General features: G+C 39.6%; 1 protein-coding gene across 1 annotated transcript; it reads left to right on the forward strand.

The window, feature by feature from the left end:
• Positions 1-9,359: 9,359 nt before the first annotated feature.
• Positions 9,360-20,590, forward strand: c1ql4a (complement component 1, q subcomponent-like 4). Its single transcript, XM_077596810.1, has 2 exons — positions 9,360-10,057; positions 19,351-20,590. The coding sequence occupies exons 1-2, from the start codon at positions 9,512-9,514 to the stop codon at positions 19,528-19,530; spliced, it is 726 nt and encodes a 241-aa protein (XP_077452936.1). The 5' UTR covers positions 9,360-9,511; the 3' UTR covers positions 19,531-20,590.
• Positions 20,591-22,452: the final 1,862 nt, after the last annotated feature.

A 22,452-nucleotide genomic window follows, 5' to 3' on the forward strand; every position in this document is an offset into this window, starting at 1 on the left:
GTTGTTTTAATATATACATTATTAGTATTTAAGTAAAAAAAATGCAGAAAGTCTGATTGGAAACAGGCCACCCAATGGTGGTGGTGGGGATTCTTTTGCCTGACTCCGGTGTGGGCAGTGCAGGATTGATTACCACTCCGTGGCGAACTGTCTAGGGCAGGGGTGTCAGACTCGGGTTGGTTCGCAGGCCGCTTTAACGTCAACTTGATTTCACATTTTAGATATATTTAGAATTTTTTTTTTTACAAATGGATTAAAAGAACTGGATTTAAGCCCTGAATATTCAGTTTTTTATAGATCTAAAACAATGTTTATTTTAGCTTTTTTAAATATATTTTTAGATTTTACAAAATGATTTTTGAACTAAAAACACAGAAAAAAAAGATTAAAAAATTACAATATTGAATAAGGGGGAAAATCAGGAAATTTGATATACATCTATACTCTTCATTTTAATTTGATCCTAAAACAGAAAGTCGGCACTCATGATTTACTTTCCCGAGCCACATAAAATGATGCGGCGGGCCAGATTTGGCCCCCGGGCCGCCACTTTGACACATGTGGTCTAGGGTGTAGTCCGCCTTTCGCCTGAAGTCTTCTCGGATACGCTCCAGCACCCCATGACCCCGACAAGTGGTGTTGAAAATGAAATGATTGGAAATGATGGCCACTGTTTAAGTGACTACCTCCATCTAGTGTTGAAGCCAGGTATTGCAAAATTGTAGGCTGTATTTAAGATTCTTTTCTGGGCCATTTTCAATGATATTTTTACAATTTACTGTGAGCCAGTAAAATCTAGGCAGCAGCCCTTGCTAAAGGAATGAAGAACTTTGAAGAGCACATAGAATAGAATTCAATGCCAATTATTATTTCAATTTCACAGCCAATCTTGCAAAAGAACAACTTTAAGAATGTCAGAAAATTCATTTATTTGCATCAGCAGTCAGAATGTTTTTCTTAAACTTCACTTGGACATTTCTCAAGACGATCGTGGAAACCCTCAATGCCTTCAACTAATGGCTGCTTTTGAAGCTGATCCAGTTGAAATGGATAAGTTGTCAATTGCCATCAATGGCACTGAAGCATGAACATTCATTGACTGAATTTTGGATTTTCTTGAGATACTGTAGGGAAAAAGCCAATCAATGCCCATTTGATGAGTTAAATAGCCATTGTCTGGCCATCTATTATTCATGTAGAAGAGCTCATTGGAGCAGAACGGTAGACTTGATTTTGACTGACTGAAGAATACGGCTGTTATAACGACATGTCTCGGTGTGGCGATCTGGACAGTCCATTCATTCTCGTCTTGTTGCTGTCAGAGCAGCCCTGCACACGACTGATGACCACTCTGTGCAGTGGGTGTCCATCTGAATGATCAAAATGTGTGTTTGTGTCTGAATGTGAGTACATATTGATTTCTATGGCGCCTTTGGGGTGTTCTGCTAGCTGTACTAGTGACTTGGGAATGTTCTGATCATTCTTTACATTTCTAGACTGGACTCTGACGTACAATACGTGTTCTCGCTGTGTGTCGACCTTTTCCCTTCAGCACATCCCTTTAGTCAGTATCTGATCACCTGTGGAGTGTGCTCATGGCACAGCTGGGCACAAGAGAGGAATCACCACCGATTAAGGGGGGCACACCTAAAAAGTCATTGTTTGCCCGTTTTCTGCTTTATGGCACGACTCATTTAGCACCAATGATTTTTCATCCCCCGCGAGGCCCTCTGCTTTGTCTGCTCCAAATTGGGGATGGCAAATAAGTAGTAATGGAAGAGAACGGAGGGAGTGACGGGGGTCTAGGGGGATCAGCCAACATCTTTCTGTCATCACTTTGGAAGGTTGCGACCCCAAAGCACGGTGGCACAGAGCTGCTAAATTATTCAAGCTGTGTCTCAAGCCCCCCCATCTCTGGAGGAGACCTGTGATTGGTGTGAGCAGACTGACTGACATTTGCACATGAAAATCGCCCCCCACACCTCAAAACACCGGTATGCTCAAAGGAAACACTTCAAGAACCATACGTGGTTCCTACAGTCTACAAATTTAAAAAGTATATGTTTTAAGGCTGCAATTGAAAAAGCACACAATTCAATATTCTTAGATCAGCATCAGGCCCAATAAAGAATTAAAATTTATTCAGCCAGTGAAAGTGTTACATTATTTCAATATGATAAATAATACATGCAATGTGAGCAAAATTACCATGCTTTCCGGACTCCGAGTTTTTTTAAATTTAAATACCTTGGAAGGGCCTACGACTTATTTTGTGACTGATATGTTTTTTTTCCCCCACACTGGGAGCAATGAAAAGGGCACACTGGTTGTTATTTTGTGTTATTTAGACGGTAGTCTGAATAAATATGTGGCAAAAAGAGATGCTTATTTAGCAAGGTCAAGGTCTGCTTGAATGAAATTTGACTGTAGGTATGGCATTGCTTTCAACAATATACAGGATTATTACCGTACAATAACCCTCTAAATTTTGCTCAGGAAAGAATAAGCACACATGTTAAATGTTCTGGCAAAAGGTTCAGGTAAAAGAATTGTCTGGCAGGGGGGAGATTACTTCAAGTATTTGTTTTCATATTTTAAAGTTTTATTTCATACCACCCATGCTTTCCATATTATCCAAAGAAAAGGGACTGGCATCGATTGCTCAATTGTTCCATGGCATGGGTATTTTTGGCTGCCTATGAAAACTGCATGTATTTATCAATAATGTGACAGCTGATCAAAGCAGCAGGATAAACACTGTTTCGGGCAATGTTAGCTGCTCAGGTTCAATCAAAGGCTTCATAAATAAATAAATAAAAAGTCAATGTGCTCAAGACTTCAACCTGTAATTGAAAGGATTTGCAATTGATGCTATGTAAAGTCTAACTCATGGAACGTTCACCTGATTTGGGCGAAAACACAAATTGGAGATGAATGTCTTATTTAAAAAAAAGAACAAAAAAAAACTAACCTGTTGACTTCATTTCTAATTCATACAGAGAGCAACAAAGATAGGTATCATGTAAATGTCACACATTTTTATGGACCTGATTGTATCTTCACATCTTTATATCTTAACTCAACCACACTTTAATTAAATCTGTAGAGCTATTGATTGAACACACCCCTTGCAGTGCACAGTGAGTGCAAGCTGCACAGAGCATAGGGTGGAGAATGAGAGCATCCTTGTGTATGCTGGACCATCTTTGTGAGCTGGAAGGGTGCACGCAGAGTATAACTGGCACTGTTGGGAGGGAGGAAGAGGAGAATGCAGCTCGGGCAAGGGAGGGGAACACGCTAGGAGGAGGTGAGGGTGAAGCACTGGACAGATGACAAATTGTGATTAATAAATGTGGTTTCGGATAGCAATATGGAAGCTTCTTATTAATAGATAGAATTAGAGTGGCCGTGCAACTCAATCTACACACTGCCACTCAGCATCAGGCATCATAATCAGAGTTTAATGGAACAGCACGGCACCGAGATGTACACCTGTGCACGTGTTCCTTACAAATGGACACTTATTGTCTGAGCTCATATGCTGGCTGTGTGTCAGGGAGAAAATGATGCATGGTAGGTACAAATATGCACACATTTATTGACGTGATTTTAGGAGTAAATTGGGTGTTTGCAGTGAAGGTCAAATTGAACTGGAAAATGACTGAGTTTTTAGTTTTGCCTCGAAAGCCACAGTGGTATACATTGTTTGCCTCGGTTATCGCATAAGAAGATTTAAATTTAGTGTAACTAAAACTTATTTTTAAGTCTGTGTTTACAGTAATCTAAGTTCATTTAAGTTAAATTTAAAGTTTATGTTATGTTACGAGCGTGTTCGTCAAGTCTCTCACCTGTCCTTTCTCTCTCTCGCCTGGGTCGTCTGTCTGTACTGAGTAATGTCACATTTTAGTATTCAAGATCATAGCCACTAGATAGGTATTTGTTACTTTATGAGTAGCTGGTGAATTAGAACCAATAAAAAATATGTTTTCCCATAGTAATATCCTGTTTTTTGGTGTTTTTTTCAGAGGGTGGGAACGAATTAAAAGTTTATTTCTATGGGGAAAAAGATTTGAGATACGACTAAATTGACATACGAGCTCGGTCCTGGAACGCAGAAAGCTCGTATCTCAAGGTATTACTAAACTGCCCAATTAAGTAACTGAAAATGCTCAGATGGAGCATGAAATTGGCACCATTTTTAAAAGGTCAAGGCTGTGTTTCTGCTAAACCTTTAAAGCACCTTCATGGTTCAACTTCATTCATTCCATTGGGTGAATGCATCACGGGGCAAATTTTAAAGACTGCCACCATCCCTCAAAGTACCCCACCTAATTGCTTGGGCTTTTTAGTAGACGAAAAACTAAATTTGACTTGAAGATGAATAACAGTGGTCCCTCTAATGGGCAACTCAGGAGGGCTCCCGTAATACATTTCTACGGAAAGGAGGTCAGTTTATTTTTCACTTAAGGAGACGTGAATAGAGATGGTATTCCTTCTGTGTATACATTCTGCAAATTACTTGGCATGAGATTGATCCCATGGCGACCCCAACAACTTCAAATTGATTTTGATTTACAAATATGTCGTTGACATTGCAAAGAAAAACAACTCCATAGCGTGATTCCTGTTCAAGTTAACAGTGGAACATGTAAGCGAAAATATCATTTCACTGTTCCTGTTCTTTAGAATTGATGAAGATGATGATGCAGTGAAACTGTATTTGTACCCTTCTCAAATTAGGACCATGAAACCAATTTGCCACTAGCTAGATTTAGCACGATTCATAAACCCGTGTACAGAAGCATCCATATCTATATCACTAGAACAAATATTCTGGTTAAAAACTGTTTTTCTTCCACCCTTATAAATCACCATTTTTGAAAATGCAATTTATGGTAACTTTGGTTAGAGTTATATCTACTGTATTAGAAATTTGCATTGGTTTCATGATCCTAAAAAGAGAAAAGAATACTAAAGAAATAGAGAAATAGGCATTTTTTTTGCAGCACAGTGCAAGAGAAAGTGTTACTCTGCATGCTGACAATTGATTTATTTTGTGGGGTGCAGTTTCTAAATGTTACGTGTTAAAAGCGTAGCGTTATTTAATGTTGCTGCGGTTGCTTGATTTGAAGAATTAGTATCGGAAACCAAGCGGACTAAGCAGCCGTAGCAGTGAAGAAATATAACATGAATAATGTGGCCATAAATATGTCTCTCTTTCTCCCTTTATTTGTTTACACAGAGGACAGAACATTCAGAACAATAGATGCCTGTGCACAAAAGACTGAGGTTTAGTTGCTATATCTTAATATGTGAAATTAATCACCAAAGTGCCTTACAGCTCCAAAAAGCCATTATTTATCCTCCTGTGGCTTATGTTTTGTTTACGCCGACAAGGAAGTTTTGTGCAGGAATCAGCCACACGATAAAGCCATTGCAATGACACATTAAGTCAACGCAGAGAATATTACTGGAATGAAGTCACTCTGAAGAGGGAGCAGACAGAGAGACAGACCGTAGAGAGACATGCACATATTTCAATATTAATCACCACAGTAATATTTTAACAGGCTGTAAAAATCCAATTGTGGGCATATTGCTTCCATAGCAAAAGGTGATCTGCCCTTAGGCGCACAGTTGGAGTAATAATTATAAATAATAATAATGATCATAATAATAATAATAATATTAAATCAAATGGGGCCATACTGCTGCAACCTCAACGTCATCAACCGCCAGTAAGGCAAGTCAAAATCTCCTGGCACACAAGGCTTTCAGTAGAATCGTAGCAAAAATCTGTCACCTCATTTTCTAGCGAAATCTGGCCCTTCATTAAAATTATCCATCCCTCCATTTTTCCATATATACAAGAATGGTGGTGATATGACGTGATTGATGAAAAATGAGTTATCAATACTGTATGTAGACCTGTCTCCATTGCTCCCGCTGCATTGCTATTAAACTTTAAAGTCACCATTGAGTCTGTCAGGTAGGACGTGGGACACTCAAGAAATGTTGATATGAGTTTAAATCAGCCCGACATGTTCCTGAGATGAGAGAATGTCACTTGTGGATGTGACGCGTTTTAGAGTACAACTGACCTTTGGTCAAATCACAGGCTGGCCAACCACAGTAAAGCGCAAAGTGTGCTCAGTTGAATTCAATAACACCTTTCAAAATATGTGTACACTTGATGTACAAGTGTCACACATTCTTTGGGAAGGTGAAATGAAACGTTGTTGTTTTTCACCCGAGCCTATCCTCCCGATTGAAACAGGTTTTTTCTTTCTCCTTAAGCTTCTACCAGTGTAGTCAATGCCTGCCTGCTCTCTGAACATGCCCAAAATATGAAATTGTAGGTTAACTCTGTCCCCAAAATCTTTAAGCTTGGCTTTCGAACAACCTGATTTAAATCTCAGTATTTCAAGTCACCCACCCTTGCTGTCTGTTCTGTTTGTAGACTCTCCCTACTACTTTTTTTTTTTCATTCACGCACATACTATAGCTCATCCTACTTCTGTTAACCACCATCTGTCTCCTTTTCAATGCAAGCATAAAACTTGCCCGGATAATAAAAATAACTGCCCAACTAAATTTCACCAAAAATTTAATAGAGGTTTCAATAACAGCTTACATGATGATATGTTATGGTAAAGATTCGTTGGACAAAGTACAATATTGGCCGATAATACAAGGTAGTATGCCACAATTCAATTAGGCTATTTTTTTGTTCCTTCCTTTCGCAAGTGAAAGTGCCTTGTGATAATAGACATTTTTCTGTTTATTTTTTTTATTTTATTTTATTTTTTAACCGTTGTCCCACCGCAGGGGCTTCCAACGAGAAAGGAAACAGTTTAATCAACATACCGAAATGTCTCAAGCTATCCTTTAGGCACAGTAATCATTTAATATTTTAGAACTTTTCCTCAAGGCATAGCTTATGAGGAAACCAATTTCTTTCCCAATTAGTTTCAGTTAGGATATTTCAACTTTTACTTGAGTACAGCTTTCAGGTACTTTCAGTAAAACAGCTAATGGTGACTAAAATCGTTTTATACGTGGGCCTTTGTTCACACATATTATGCGTGTTTTTTTGCACTTCATAGGTTCAGCTCAACATGTTGGATGGGATGTCTCGCTAATGAGGGCGGGCAACACGCATACACACACAGACATGGTCGAGGGAACATTTACAGTCTGCCCTCCGTTACTCACAAATCATGGCCAGGCAGCCGCTCTCGCCTGCCTCTGTCCTCGCCTCCGCATACCAGAAGATGAAAACATCTGCTTTTGTTTTACTACACTTCATCACACATTTTGCTACAACGAGCTTTCATTGTAAAAAGTGGAATGAAACTCAAAATGACTGGCAAGCAGGTAGGACAAGCAACAGTATGAAAGAAATTCTAAGTCTAATTTAGATGGAAATAAAGCACTCGGAAAGCAGAGCACACAAAGCACACCAAATGCTTCACTATTTGTCATCATGATTTGTTGAATATTTTTAAAAACCAACAGTTGAACTCCCCAAAATTGTTTGCTGCTCATTCTGTAATTTTTTTATTATGACAACTAACACAAAATTAAACTCACCCTTGTATCTTTCGTAATTTGTGCATCATCATCGGCATTCATTAATTATTGGTTGGTATGTATCACATAATGTAGCTCTACTGTGTGTGTGTTTTTTGACTAAACAAAGGCCTCTAGCTCTACTGTGTGTGTTTTTTAACTAAACAAAGGGCTCTAATTACAAGAAAAAAAGTATGACAAACTATTGTTATTATGGAACCATGGAAAAATGGCTTCCAGGTGATACAATACAATTCCCATCCGGTATTTTTATTCCTTCTAATAAAGTTATGGACATGTATTTATTATTTTTTCCCATTGTATCAAAAATAGATCGGGTTTAGGTCCTGAAAGTGATTAAATTCATTTTAATTTGGAGCTAATTTGCTTTGAGTGCTGATGTTTGAGTGTAAATATCCTCACCCTCTTGCTACTGTGACAATGAAATTTCCCGAATACGTGATGAATAAAGTTATCCAATCCAATCCAATCCAATCCTGAATGCTTTGATAGAGTTAAATTTTGTTTTTAGAAAATTATGTACAATCAGTTGCTGTCAAAGTCAGAAAATTAGTGATGGGGAAAAATGGTGAGTCTTCAAACAGCCTCCTGGCCAAAATTTGGATACCACACACTGGGAGAGGTTGCGGGAAAGAGAGGGAGCGAGTGAGCCAGCGCTAGAGAGGGAAGGAGGGGGTGTTCGAGAGCTCTAACAGGTGTGTCTCCCAATGTGCAGCAGCCCATTGTCACAGTGGACCTCGACAGTATCAAATTTGCTGTTTTGGACCAGATTTTTTTTTGTTTAATTTTTTTCCAAAAAGTGTTTTTGTTGTTGTTTGCACTGACAGACGTCACTGCCCAACCACTACTACCGAGACCCACGCCATATTATTTTACGCTAATTGAGATGCCCACGTGACCCACCGAAGAGTGAACAGATGTGCACAGGATTTGCAGTCCTAAATACACATGAAGATTCATAAGGAGTGACGGTGAGCAGCCTTTTACTTTTCTCCTGACTTAGTTGTGCAAGGAAAGAAATGAAGTTTAGCCCCTGTTGGATTTTATTTTATTGATTGTGTTGAAATATTCATGCTGTCACTCTTGAAAAATAATAAACATTATTCATCTTGATTTAATCAGTGACTGAATTATTGTTATTACAGTTGAAACATCTGAATCATTTTTGTATTGTTCATTTCAATTGGAGTATTTTCTCCCCTTTGTGCAGATATAGATTGAAGTGGAGGAAGGATTCCAAAGCTGTATTGGACAGAATAAACAAGACAATGGTGTCAAGAAGAAGAATGTCACTCAACATTTGACACGTGCTCAAGTTTTCTTGATAATGGCTTTTTGAATGACAGCACTCTATGAGCAACATCTAAGAAAAATTAGTAGGCGTGTTTTCCCTTATCATTAAGGTGAATTTGACAGTGCTTATTTTAATAGGTCTGAACTATAATTCATCTTGATGCAAATAAACAAAGGTTTGTCATTAGAGTTACTAAATCAAAATTCATCTTATAAACTATGATTTGTAATAGTGTTTTTGTTTGGCTCAAATACTTTTGATCTAAACCTCCATAGTGTTAAAGCTTCATTTTTCTTATTTTTCATTTTTCTTTCTAATCATAGACTTTTAGCTGTTTTTTTTAATCGCCACTGGACACCACCATCATTTTTCTCCCGGCTCTTCATCTGCCTTGTCCCCCTGGCTCTCTGCCATTTGGCCTTTCGCATCTTTCAAGACACTCGTCACACTGAAACACTTTTCTTGCTCACATCCTTGTCCACCTTTTCACAACGTACTGCTTTCCTGAGAGGCTTCACCCTGGCGGGCTCCATTCCAGCCAAGGGGGAGGAAGACTTCCTGACATTGGCCGCTTCGCGCCTCAGCCGCAGGAAGCGTGTAATTGGAGCGGCGGTCGGTGTAGCTATGGTTTTGATTCTCCTGGTTGCCATTCCCCTGCTGGTCCACACAACCAAGGCAGGAAACTCGGCAAATGAAGGGAGCCATTATGAAATGCTGGGAAGCTGCCGAATGGTCTGTGATCCCTTCACCACTTCTCAACCGGGCCAGGAATTAACAGCGGTGTCTCCGCCACCCCAGGACTTCTCTGGGAAGAAGATCAAGTCTGGCATCCGGGGACCTCCGGGGATCCCTGGCCCCCCGGGCGCACGCGGGCCCCCTGGAGAGCCAGGCAAGCCGGGGCCACAGGGTCCTCCCGGTCCCGGTCCTGGCGGCTATTCTCCTTCCCTCTATACCCCTAAAATCGCCTTTTATGCCGGGCTCCGCAAGCAGCATGAGGGAAGCGAAGTACTCAAGTTTGATGACGTGGTAACCAATGTGGGCAACTACTACGAGCCTAGCACTGGCAAGTTTACCTGCCCGTTGCCTGGCATATACTTCTTCACCTATCATGTGCTCATGAGAGGAGGCGACGGCACTAGTATGTGGGCGGACCTCAAGAAGAACGGATTGGTGAGTAAACCTGTTTGAGTCACTATAGTCAAGACACATTGTAATAAACAATTAAAAAAACCTCGAATTTATGGTCAAAACCTTGCAGCTGTGGTTGCCAGAATATTAACCTAAACAAATGACAAAAAGAAAAGCAAATACATAAAGGTTTAGTATCAAATTAATGACAAATTACCCAAATGACTAGATGTTTACTGCTGTTTTACAGTATAACTCGTCTTAAGCATTCTGGGAATATGCTTTTCCTAACTTTCTAAACGCACAGAAATTCCTCCTAGCAGTCTTCAGTAGCTCGGCAGTCAGCACGCTTGACTGCCAAGATTACAGTAAAGGTTCCAATTGTGGTTGGAAAAGGGGAGAATGAAAAAGGAGAGCCGTGACATGGATCATAGAATGAACTAATGGGGGAAATACTATTTTTCGACCTCGATTTTCATTTAAAAAATCTACCATCAAATTTAAAATTACCGAAGCACTACACCGTTTTCACGTTTACAGTTTTCTTGTTGTTTCAATTGTAAGATTCTGGCAAACACAGCTGCCAGCATTTTCCCATAAATCTAGTGCTTCCTTTTATTACAGTGCTCAGACAAACATGAAAATATTTTGGATTGGATTGGATTGGATAACTTTATTCATCCCGTATTCGGGAAATTTCGTTGTCACAGTAGCAAGAGGGTGAGGATGCAGAAATAGGAAAGGCATTTTAGACAATAAATACAATATACATATATAAATACATAAAATAAGAAATTTTCCACAATACCAGTCAATCAGCAAGCACAAAAAGTGAAAGAACGCCATTCCAGCTTACACCTAACACCCCTGAGCTGCCTGTACTAAACTCAGCCACAGACGAGTATTGTCGGGGACTTAAAATGTACGTACTACTGACTCACATCCAAATACAACATTGAACTCCTCACATTCAGAACACACTCCACTTTAGCAGGCGGCCCGATGATAGATGAGGAATGAAAGAGCAATCTTTATCCTCATTAAAGGGGGAATCATACAGTCTGAAGTCACCTGCCCGCATGCCACCTATATTTGCATTTCCACGTGCGCTGTGGCTAAATGACAAGTGGCAGTTTGCGGCGGCCACCAAAAGGAAGCGTCTAATTAGAGAAGATCAGACACTGAGCTTGATTATTGCCTAAACACAAGTGCAAAAGAGCACCAGAGGAACGTCCATCACCTTGCTGTCCAGTCAGTTGACAACTCAGCTAAATTAATAATGAATGGAAAATTGACAGTCCACTCACCCACTCCTGCATTCCCCAGACACTAATTAACAGGAGAGGGGGCTTTGAGAGTAGAGAGGGTTTGGAGGGGTGAGGAAAAGAGGCGGCATATATCACAATTCACTTCAACGTTGTCAAAGCAGTCCAAATTTCGAAAAACAAGCTTTTACGCATCTTAAACATGTTATTTCTTGTCATCCTGAATATTGCCAATATAAAGGAAAATGTTTTCATCATTATTTTTTAAAGCAATTGCACTTAAGCATATGAGCAAATACTGTATACCCAGTCCATCTAGTGGTTTGTCCAATGCCCCGTATTGTCTCATGTCATCTTTGCCTGCTAAATAATTGAACCGTTTTAGATTAGATCCTTCGAATGCCCCCTATACTTTCCTGCCGTAAATACCCCCTTTCCCGGCTTGTTCATTGATTCTCCATTCATTATGTTTTCGTTCAACTCAATTATTTAACCTCATGAGGTCTATCTTTGCACCCATTGGGTGGCCTCTTTAAACAGTCCCGTTAATTAACGGCTTTGCCCAACAGGGCTTGACAGAATGCGAGCAGCTCGGGAAGGAAGAAGGATGTGAGTGATATACGGTCAAAGCTGCATCATACTTGTTCAGATTTGTTGATGCCAAAGCCCGCAGGCTACAGCATAGTCAGCCCAGGGTGGAGGCTGAGGTTTACAAAATGGACACTGTTAGACAGATTTCAATGTTTGGTTCTGAATGAAATACCCTCTGTTTTGTACTGCCGAAGGTGTTTGAATTTGGTTGTTGTAGCTTGTCCACCTTTAAACAAAGAAAAATCTACCTTGGCGTTCTGTTTCCATTCTAACCTTCACTTCGTGACAGACACAGGATAGAGGGAGAGAGGATGTATAAAATGCAGGCAGCTTGACATGACAGGGACAAGCTGAGATGTTCACTTGGGGTGCATATGAACGAGAGAGAAAAAGAAGACAAGTGAGGTGACGGGAATACAGCGAGATGATGCAGAAGAAGATGGATGGCTTCTTGGAGGTGGGGAGACAGTGGGCCGCTAGACGAGCCATCGGGGAGGCTGGCAACGAAGGTCGGGACGGGAGCGGGCACGATGACCAATGGGCACTCGCTGGGCTCGACAAATCATCAAGGTTGGCCGCAAGAAGGCAGAAAAGTACTGTAGTCTGCATCCTCCACATTTCCCTGATAGTGAAACGGAAATCACTGTTTTTTGTGTTTTCCTTTCGGCTTGATTGTATCTTTTTTTTCTCCATCATCTTCACTTAGTGCTCTCAAAAGACCATAATAAGAATCTAGATTATATACAAGCAGCATCAAACAAACAGGAAGCAACAGGAAAAAGTGTGCCAAACATGCCTGGTGACCTTCCTCAAACATTAACTGATGAAGTCATGCAAAATATTTTCTCAAACAACCTTAACAGTCTGGTTGAGAATTGATAATACAATGCTGGAATGAGAATATTAACAAGCGCTTTCAAATCTGTACCATAAACAGCACTACACTCCTTGAAAAAAATATATGAATGGAAACACACACAGGCACAAACTGCAAGAACAAATTGTATGAAAAGTACTGTGCCGTTTTTTCAAATGTTCCAGGCAGGTGTCAAAAATAATTTCTGGTAAAAAACAACAACAACAAAAAAACAGGGAGAATGTGAATGACTTCAGCCCCTTGCAGACATTAAGCTTTTGTCACCACATGCTTTTATATCCGTATCCTCTTTGTCAGGTTGTCAAGCAATCCGCAGGGTGAGTAATGACACCAATGACACCAGAAGTGCTAACGAGTGTTCAAGTACGAGTCAGAAAGCAAATGCCAGAACCGTCGCCAGGTTCGACCAAAGCAAAACAGTCAAATTCCAAAGTCAAAGTCTTATTGATCACATTATTGAATGTGGGGGCGACATTTACTGTGAGTTCTTGCCCCAGGGCCTGACAAACAGGCCACATGTCAACAAAGAGAGCATGTTTTTACTTCACCATGACACCCCGCTCACAATGGATTTCATTCAGTAATACGTGGAAATATGCACTCCTGATGCACAAGCCTGTGCTTCATCAAAATGCTTGTATTTCAGTAGGATGTATACATTGTATGAAACTAGGGCCATTTTCAAATAGGTCAATTATTTAAACTGGGAATTTGAAGAAGTTCAAATCCAGGTAACGTCCACCTGTGTGGAGTTTGCATGATCTCCCCTGGCGTGGGTTTCCTCCGGGTACTCCGATTTCCTCCCACATTCCAAAAACATGCATAGTAGGCTGAATGGACACTCTAAATTTCCCCCAAGGTATGGGTGTGAGTGTGCATGGTTGTCAGTCTCCTTGTGCCCTGTGATCGTCTGTCCCCCGCCTCTGGCCCGGAGTCAGCTGGGATAGGCTCCAGAACCCCCCGCAACCCTAATGAGAATAAAGCAGTTCAGAAAATGAAGGAATAATACATTATATATATATATATATATATATATATATATATATATATATATATATATATATATATATATATATATATATATATATATATATATATATATATATATGATGTATCGGGCGAAAGGCAGTCTACACTCTAGACTAGTCTGTGTGCCTGCACCGAAGTCAGGCCATATATATATAATATTACATACCGTGCGCTACTCTAAACCAAATGCTATTAAGGTCTCATGAGGACAGTGTGTGTGTAACAAGAGGTTGGTAATGTGATGCCCACATCTTAAGAGGATATCCTGACTGTGGCACGGCTTCCGTGGGATTGTCATAGATCCAATACCTATTACATTCCCTAAATCCCCACTCTGTGAGCCCAACATGCTCACACCTCAATCTAACTTTCACATATCATTCCGACCAGACAGGGATTGAGGGTCTGGGGATTTATGATTGAAGAGCATGGGTCGTGCTTCAGTGGCTTCCATGTTGGCAACATGACACGATCAACCGGCAAAGCAATGTAATGATAAGCTTGAAGTCAAGCCATCATTTGCTTTGCTAGCTGTGAAAACAGGCCTGAATGACATATCAGACCTATTTTTAAGGACTTGTAAAAACATGTTTTGTGATTTATTGAAATTGATTAGAGTTAAATGGATCTGGACTGTTCATACATGTGCATGAAGTGGGTTACCAGCAGTTCATATTAGTTATTTGGGTTTTTCCCTGCCATGTAAATTTCATACCATTTATTTTGGGCAATTAGACGGTAATTTTCCTCCCTGTTTTGTACCCTGCGGTTTATAGTCCAGTGCGTCTTACGTGTTTATGTATTTTCACAGGTTAATGAGTTTCACGTCTTTTTGTGTAAATAGCCCATGGTACAATGTGGAAACACGTGTCTGATATTCCAATGCATCTTATAAATGAACAAATATGATTTTCATATATACTTAGTATGTTTAGCTGATTGTTTGGTGCGCCTTATAGTACAAATATTACAGCATTTGTGGTTAATCAATGCATTAGATTCCAGTCACAACTCGTTCATTTCAGGCCAGTCAACTGGCAGTGGCGAGGGCTCAGCCCAGGGCTTGAGCCGGTTGAATTTTGACACCCACATCCCACAAAAAAGGTAGACGGAGAGACATTTTATTTATTTTTCTCACTTAATGTAACCAATTTGATGTGTTTCAGTTTCATACATTTCCTTTCATTTTAAAAATATCAAGTCATATCAGTATTCTATATCTGGGAAAAAAATGAGGCATGAAATTCAGACCATATCCTCCCATATTCTTTAGAATTTATAGTAATGATGACAATGAGCGATCGAGACTAATTTACCTGATACGCAGTTCAGTCTTTTATCACCTGTCATGGACCTTTTTAATTGCCCCCTTAAAGGTCAGGTGGTGTTAAAATGTCATCACTCGGCGCTACCTGTAGAAATTTTCCAAATGAGATAATACAGGTAAATCTAATTAGCCTGAAAGTAAAGTCCAATATCTCTTAATATGAGAGCAAACACTGTCCTTGTTACATTTAATATTTGCTATAGCACCACTCATGCTGCTCATCTGTCCAACCAAGACAATTTCATTATGAAGTATAACACTGAGTGGCAGGCAATACCAATCTGGGATATAGCTCCACACAATACACACTTGTTGTAATGCTAAGACTCCCAAAGGAGAGAGGGGTTCTTGTCAATAAATATTCAATTTGCTCACAAACACATAGTAAAGTGGAGCCCACAATCCAGCCCTTCCCGAACACTTTTCCTATGTGCTGTGGTCCCTTAGGTAAGTTTAACAGCTCCTTTTCTATTGTCTCCGCTCTAAGAGGTCAGTATATCACAGTGAATGAATCCTGTCAGTTTTATTACCCATGGAGCACAGCGCCACAGATGAAAACAAGACTTCATATAGCCCTGCATCTCTCTGGTCTCACAAAATAGCCTTGCTTGATCAGTCAGTGACTTTCGACCCTCCCCCTCGATTTCTTCCTTCCCCTTATTCTTTTTTGTAGCCCTTCCTTTCTTTCCACTTTGCTTTGAAACAAAACAACAATGCATCCCCCCCTACTTTCTTCTCACCTGTGTTCTCTGACTGCTCCCAGGTGGGTTAACAAGAGACCCTGTAATGAAAGGGCTGGGCAGCAAGCAGAGACTGCCATTGGCAAGCCCTAGGGGTCTTCACTGCACGGTTTGTACCCCTCGTCCTAACTCGAGGATCAACACATTGTGCAGGATCAGTCTGTGTCCTCTCAGATCCAGATCAAAGGCTTCTGTTGTCTTCCTCTCATAAGCTTGCCTACCTCTCAGTCTGTGTTGTATTAATCAATAACTTCTGTTATTGCTGCTCGCACAACAACTCATGCTCAGGTATCAATTCTTATTGGCGTACTGGTGAAAAAATGAGTTTTTTTCTTGGAGTCAAGAACTCACACAAATTAAATGATGAGAATCCACCACAACCTGATGTGGGGGAGGGGAGGGTAGCCTGATTGCCTACCGCCTCTCGGTCAAAATAATGAGCAGGATGACATATGCTTGACATTGATAGGAAGTCACCATTGTGGCATCACTGTCAGCTGGAGCCTAAGTTGCAAATTGGGATATTGGTTCTCATGAAACATGGCAGGCACAACAACAAACTAACCTTTAAACATGACTGGATAACTGGTTTGTTTAAAAAAATTCGGAAGATTCTTCCATTTAAATACCGTGATTGATGAGAATTGTATTGGCTCTTTTTGGTGTTACACAATTTCTTACATAAGAGAATACAACCATCTTTGCTTTAATAATGCACATTATTAGTTAGATTTCTTTTTATTGAGCAATTGATTACATGATTTAGAAATAGTTGCTAATTCCACAACTTGTCTTCATCAGCTCACAGAGTTCTTTTTGCATTGCTTATGGCCATTTGACAAACAAGTGAGAGTCAATTTTTAATTATGTGAAAATGGACCTGCCACAGTTTCAGTCCAAAATGTGGCTGCATGTATGACCTCTGATTAGAATTAATGAACTATTGTTTAACCTGTACTTCAGAAAAAAAACATGACAAAGGGAAGTACAAATATATGGTGATTAAAAAATGCCCCAAACTCACCACATAATAGCTCAAAAATGGGAAAAAAAAAGAGAAAACCCTGGCATTTATTGAACATATCTTAGTTTTATTACATGCTTTAAAAAAATGCTGAATGTGGCCACCACGAGCAGCCTGGACAACATCTCGCTGATAGTAGGATTCCTCCTAAACATGCCGCAGCATCTCTTGGTTCACCATGTTGATTGCTGGTGTTATTCAATCTTTCAAATCATACATGATGGACAATGGTGGTTTATTTTAAGGACACAGTCTACGCTTAATCATTCAAAAAAGACCTTGCAGTCAAAATTGACTCAAATTCTATGTCAATGGCAGCTAAAGAGCAAATACTTAAAAATGAATAATTGAATTTAAAAAAGCATTTTTTCACCCGATTCCAATTCTCTGACTATGATTGGACCTGATTTCCAATGGCATGATTGGATCTGAGACATCTTTACTTTACATTAAACACATGTTCTTGGGTGCTGCATACGGTAACAATTGAACTAGGACTGTAAACACAATTTTTTAAGCATCATACAGCCCAAAGTACAAAAATTTGTTTTGTTTGCCATTGTGCATTTCAGGCTTATTTATTCAAACCGCTATCACAAAAAGAATATTAGAGGATATCGAATAGATAGAAAAGTTTGCAGAACTGCTTTACCCTCGGGAGGCTGGTTTCACTGTGCCTCTAATCAATGTGGCTTAAAAGGAATGTTTAATTAGTACTTGTCTCTTATATGCTGTACGTATATTGGTTGCAAAATCTTGTTCAAATTGAACTGCAAGTCCTCTCCATGCATTGGAAGATCACTTTGCAGATGATCAATGATAAACAAAACACTCGGATGAGAATAAAGTGACGACCGTATCATTTTGTTACAAAATTCAGGATTTGTTGTTTTGCGATCGACGGTTTCCATATTGATATAAAAAATGCAAATGATAGGGGTGAAATGGCGGTAGTTTAGTTGCACGTCAAATTCCGCAGCTGTCAAGGATACGCGGATTGCTTGTCTACGTGGTGACAGAGATTGACTGTGCCCGACGCAGATGGACAACGAGCCAGACGCAAGGCCACTGATGGCTGACATGTATATAGTGTGTGGCATCTACACAAGGATTTAATAAAGACAAATCTTTAGAGGTGAAGATTGCAAAATCAAAAAATTGTAAGAATTGTATCTATAATTCCAATTTTCAGGTCGAGTAAGAAGTTATGTGATCCTTATTCATTCAAAAAATATTTTTGTATGGTTTGCAAATGCTGTATACATTCCCATGTTGAGTCAGTAAAGTATCTGACAATTAAGTGCCACGATCAATACAGCCACTCCATATAATTAATGTAATGGCAATGGAAAATTGTTACAGGCTGCAGGCCTTCCATGTCACCGCTCATGTTGTTGTTGGTGTATACACTACTCTTGATTTATTTCCCCATTATTTGAGGATGGAGCACAATGAAATTCAGTAGATATATTCTAGGATGTAAATGCATCCGTCCTTGGAGTCAGTTTTTTTTGTTATCAAGGCTGATTAATTGCAAACCTGTTGTTGGCTCAGTTATTTTCCATAAATTTAGTAAAAAAATAAACTAAAAATTCATCCCGTGATTATAGCATTGTTAACACCACTATTTTTTTCTAAATCACGGCTGAAATTGTTAGAATATAATGCAAAAATAACAAAAGGTGTTAAAGAACGAATGAATAAAAACTATTGTGACTGGCTGCCGATTCACAGAAGCACAAAACATTATGTACGGATATTTTCCTTTCAAAAATATCTTGGGAATGTAGGCTAATTCATTTTTTTTCTTGTCCATGACAAATTCTTCCACATGAAAAGGGTTTAATGCAACAGTATTTTTGCTGTTTAATTCATAGCACACTAATGGGAGCAATCCTTGCACCCTCAATCCAGCCATCTGTAGTTAAACATCAAGAAAGAGTAAACCCAATTAAATGTGTTAGCAAACAAGTAAAGATCCACTGCCTTTCGGTCAATAAGCACCTGCTCGCAAACAGCATGCAAATGGGAACCTGTCTGGCTTTGGCAGCGACCACTCGATATCAGGCATATCGAGCCATCCCAAAGGATCATAGCAACAGGTCAATAGCCGCAGCTCTCCTCAGCTCTAGTCGACCGACAATGTCGCTTATCTCCAAATCCCAATCAGTTCTCCACCCCGGAGCTCCTAGCACAGCAGATCAATACACGGGAGAGGGGGTATGTTCTCAGACTAAGCTCAAGGGGTCACAGGTCACCGAGCATTCCATGAGTGCCGATTCCATGCTTGCGTATGAGTGTGTTGTTTGAAAGCGATTAATAATTGAATATGAGCAAAACGGTGATGTAAGTTGGACGTGTGCTTCATTTGAGGAGGGCGCCGAACGCTCGGATCTGTTGAAAAAGTAATGAATTCATTTGCACATGGCCTGAGTGATAGCCGGGATCTCGCTGATATGCCTGCGTCCTTTGCGAGTTACAGGTCCGAGCCAGCGCCATCGCTCAGGATGCCGATCAAAATTACGACTACGCGTCCAACAGTGTGATCTTGCATTTGGATGTGGGCGATGAGGTGTGCGTGCAGCTGGACGGCGGCAAGGTCCACGGCGGAAACACAAACAAGTACAGCACTTTCTCTGGATTCCTCATTTACCCGGACTGACTCATCAAAGTAAACTTTTGTTTTGCAAATCATATATACATATGCATACAGATTTCATTCAACAGGCGTACAACTCAATGCACATATATGGAGCACTGAGTGCACAAATATGCACACATGCAAGCACACCTCCACACAAGCCAGTATTAACATACTAAATGAAAGGAAGGGGGGGAAATTACACTGAAGTTGATTTATATGGGAGACATTACGCAACCTCCTTTGTGTAATTTGTGGATCTAAAATATACAAAATATTACAATGTAATCCATTGAACTTTAATTCAATATTAAAAAACAACAACATTATTCAGATTGTTTATGCAATAAATGTGTTGCCATTCATCATGTGGAAAATTATGTTCTTTTCACTTAATTACAATGTCTTTTTCCACTCAGTATTGAAACCAGAGTAAATGAAACAAGGGCAAACAATCCAGTGTAATTGCTGCATCCGGTAAATTAAAAGAAAAAAACCCAAAGCCTAAAAAGATTATAATACTACAGTACTCCACTGTGATTGGAACCAATAGAAATGTGTTCATTCAACGAAATGCCTATTACTGTGATTGTGTCACTCTATGTTGTTGCTGTTATGAAGCATGTTTATTCAAACCATGTCTTTCGGACCAAATCATTCACAACTAAATGCAGGATTGCAACTGCAAAGGCAAACTATTGTACAAAGGTACACCCTAAGTGGTAAATTGTGATTTTGTCCCCCCTCTGTTTACAGCCAAATTAGAACCACTGTCTTTACAAGCCAAACAGGGTTGACCTTTTCTCTTTCCAAAAGTACCGTAAACAATTTTATCCCATTTTACAATTCACGTGTGTATTACAATATTCTGCGTATGCGTGTTGTGTATGAAATGGACGCAGTCAATAGGACCAGCAAAATGCAGTTTTACCCAAGCTATAAATGTTGTACAGTACAAGGCACTCTCACAGATCTTATTTTTCTTCTTAAGGAATATGTCCACATTTGGTCAATAGTCTGTCTGCTCTGGTATATTGAAGAGGTTGGGTAAATAATTCGTATTAAATAATCTGTGCCTACATCATTCGTGTTCTGTTTCATTCTTGAACAGGTGTGAACATGCTGTGGTCCGAAACATACATTCTTTCACAGCACTCAGAGTGCAGAATTCAATATACGGCATGTCAACATGGATTTAACGAGCACAGACCAGCGTCACTGCCTACATGCTTCAACATGGATTTCCAATATGTCTTAAGACACTGTCCAAGACACAAACATTAATAGCACGATATAGATCCCACTTTTTAATTCACACAGGATCTGCAAATCCAGCCAATGTATGCCAGCTGAGAGCAATATCACAATCAATTGTGCAAATGTTAAATTAGGTCTGAGAATAGAGTGGACATTAGATTTGGAATGTACCTGTGTAAAGCAAGTATTCTCACTAAACAAAACAATTCATAGTACTGCAAAATCTGGTATGTGTTGTATTAAAACAAAAAATTGGTCTTCCTTGAAAAAAAAAAAATTATGCTCAGTTTGATGCACCCTGAAATAATTTTATGTTTCTTTCAGGGGTCAAGGGGGTGCTAGGCGGGAGCATGGGGGAGACTCATTGACAAGCAAGCACATACTACCTTAAACCAGGGGTGTCAGACTCGGGTTGGTTTGCGGGCCGCTTTAACATCAACTTGATTTCACGTGGGCCGGACCATTTTAGATATAATATTTAGATTTTTTTTTTAATAAATGGATTAAAAGAACTGGATTAAAAGCCCTGAATATTCGTTTTTTTATAGATCTAAAACAATGTTTATTTTAGCTTTTTTAATATATTTTTAGATATTACAAAATGATTTTTGAACTAAAAACACAGAAAAAATGGATTAAAATATTACAATTATTGATTTAAAAGGGGGGAAATCAGGAAATTTAATATACATCTATATCCATCATTTTAATTTGAGCCTAAAACAGAAAGTCGGCACTCATGATTTACTCTCCCGGGCCACACAAAGTGATGCGGTGGGCCAGATTTGGCCCCCGGGCCGCCACTTTGACACATGTGCCTTAAACCAATTGCACAATAAAGAGAGACACAAGTACACATTTGGGGGTCATTGATATGACTCTAGTATTGATGAATGGGAAAAGAACATCACAGTCAGTCTTACAAAACAAAGTGTTTGAAAAGGCGGGCAATCAAATTAAGCCAGTTTCAAGCCTGGCTCAAACATTGCATTTGGACTGTACATAAATCCTTGACATTGTCCTTGTATTTATGGGACCTTTCCAGTATCCTTTACCAAGTAGGTAATTAATATTTGTTATTAGAATTTCAAAAATTGTTATATATAAAAATTGTAGTATGAGTCTGTGCATTCTTGCCTCCTTGTGCCCTGTAATTGGCTGGTACCTACTGCCCATTGTTAACTGGGATGGGCATCAGCGTCCGCGAGGATTAGAGACTTGAAAAATGAATTTTCGGGCACATTGGCCTAAAACGTTAATGTTGGTGTCGCCTACAATGACCCTAAAGGTGATTTCCATCTATGTAGCCACCAGGTTTCATAGAGTTAAGCTTTTTGTCTATAGCTATCAAAAATAATCACTTGAAATATAAAGGGCTAATGAGACCTCATATTAGACACTGCATTCATGTCGTCAATAACGGCTGATTTGTGGTGACAGCCCATTAGATTATTGATGAGAAGAGTACTAGCCTACAGTTGGCATTAGGAGCACTGATGCCATCTTGGTCTTTTAAGTAGACGATTAGGATGTTTTGCCATAGATCCCAGAAATCACATACACATCACATAAACCTCTCATTCTGCATTATAGAACCCAGGTCAAAGTCCTTTGGCACTGCTGCGGATGTTGGAAGGGAGGATAGAAACGGAATGGGCCCATTAGCGACTCCCCTGTCCAACGCAC

This window comes from Stigmatopora argus, chromosome 1 (genome assembly GCF_051989625.1).
Source record: "Stigmatopora argus isolate UIUO_Sarg chromosome 1, RoL_Sarg_1.0, whole genome shotgun sequence".
Taxonomy (NCBI): domain Eukaryota; kingdom Metazoa; phylum Chordata; class Actinopteri; order Syngnathiformes; family Syngnathidae; genus Stigmatopora; species Stigmatopora argus.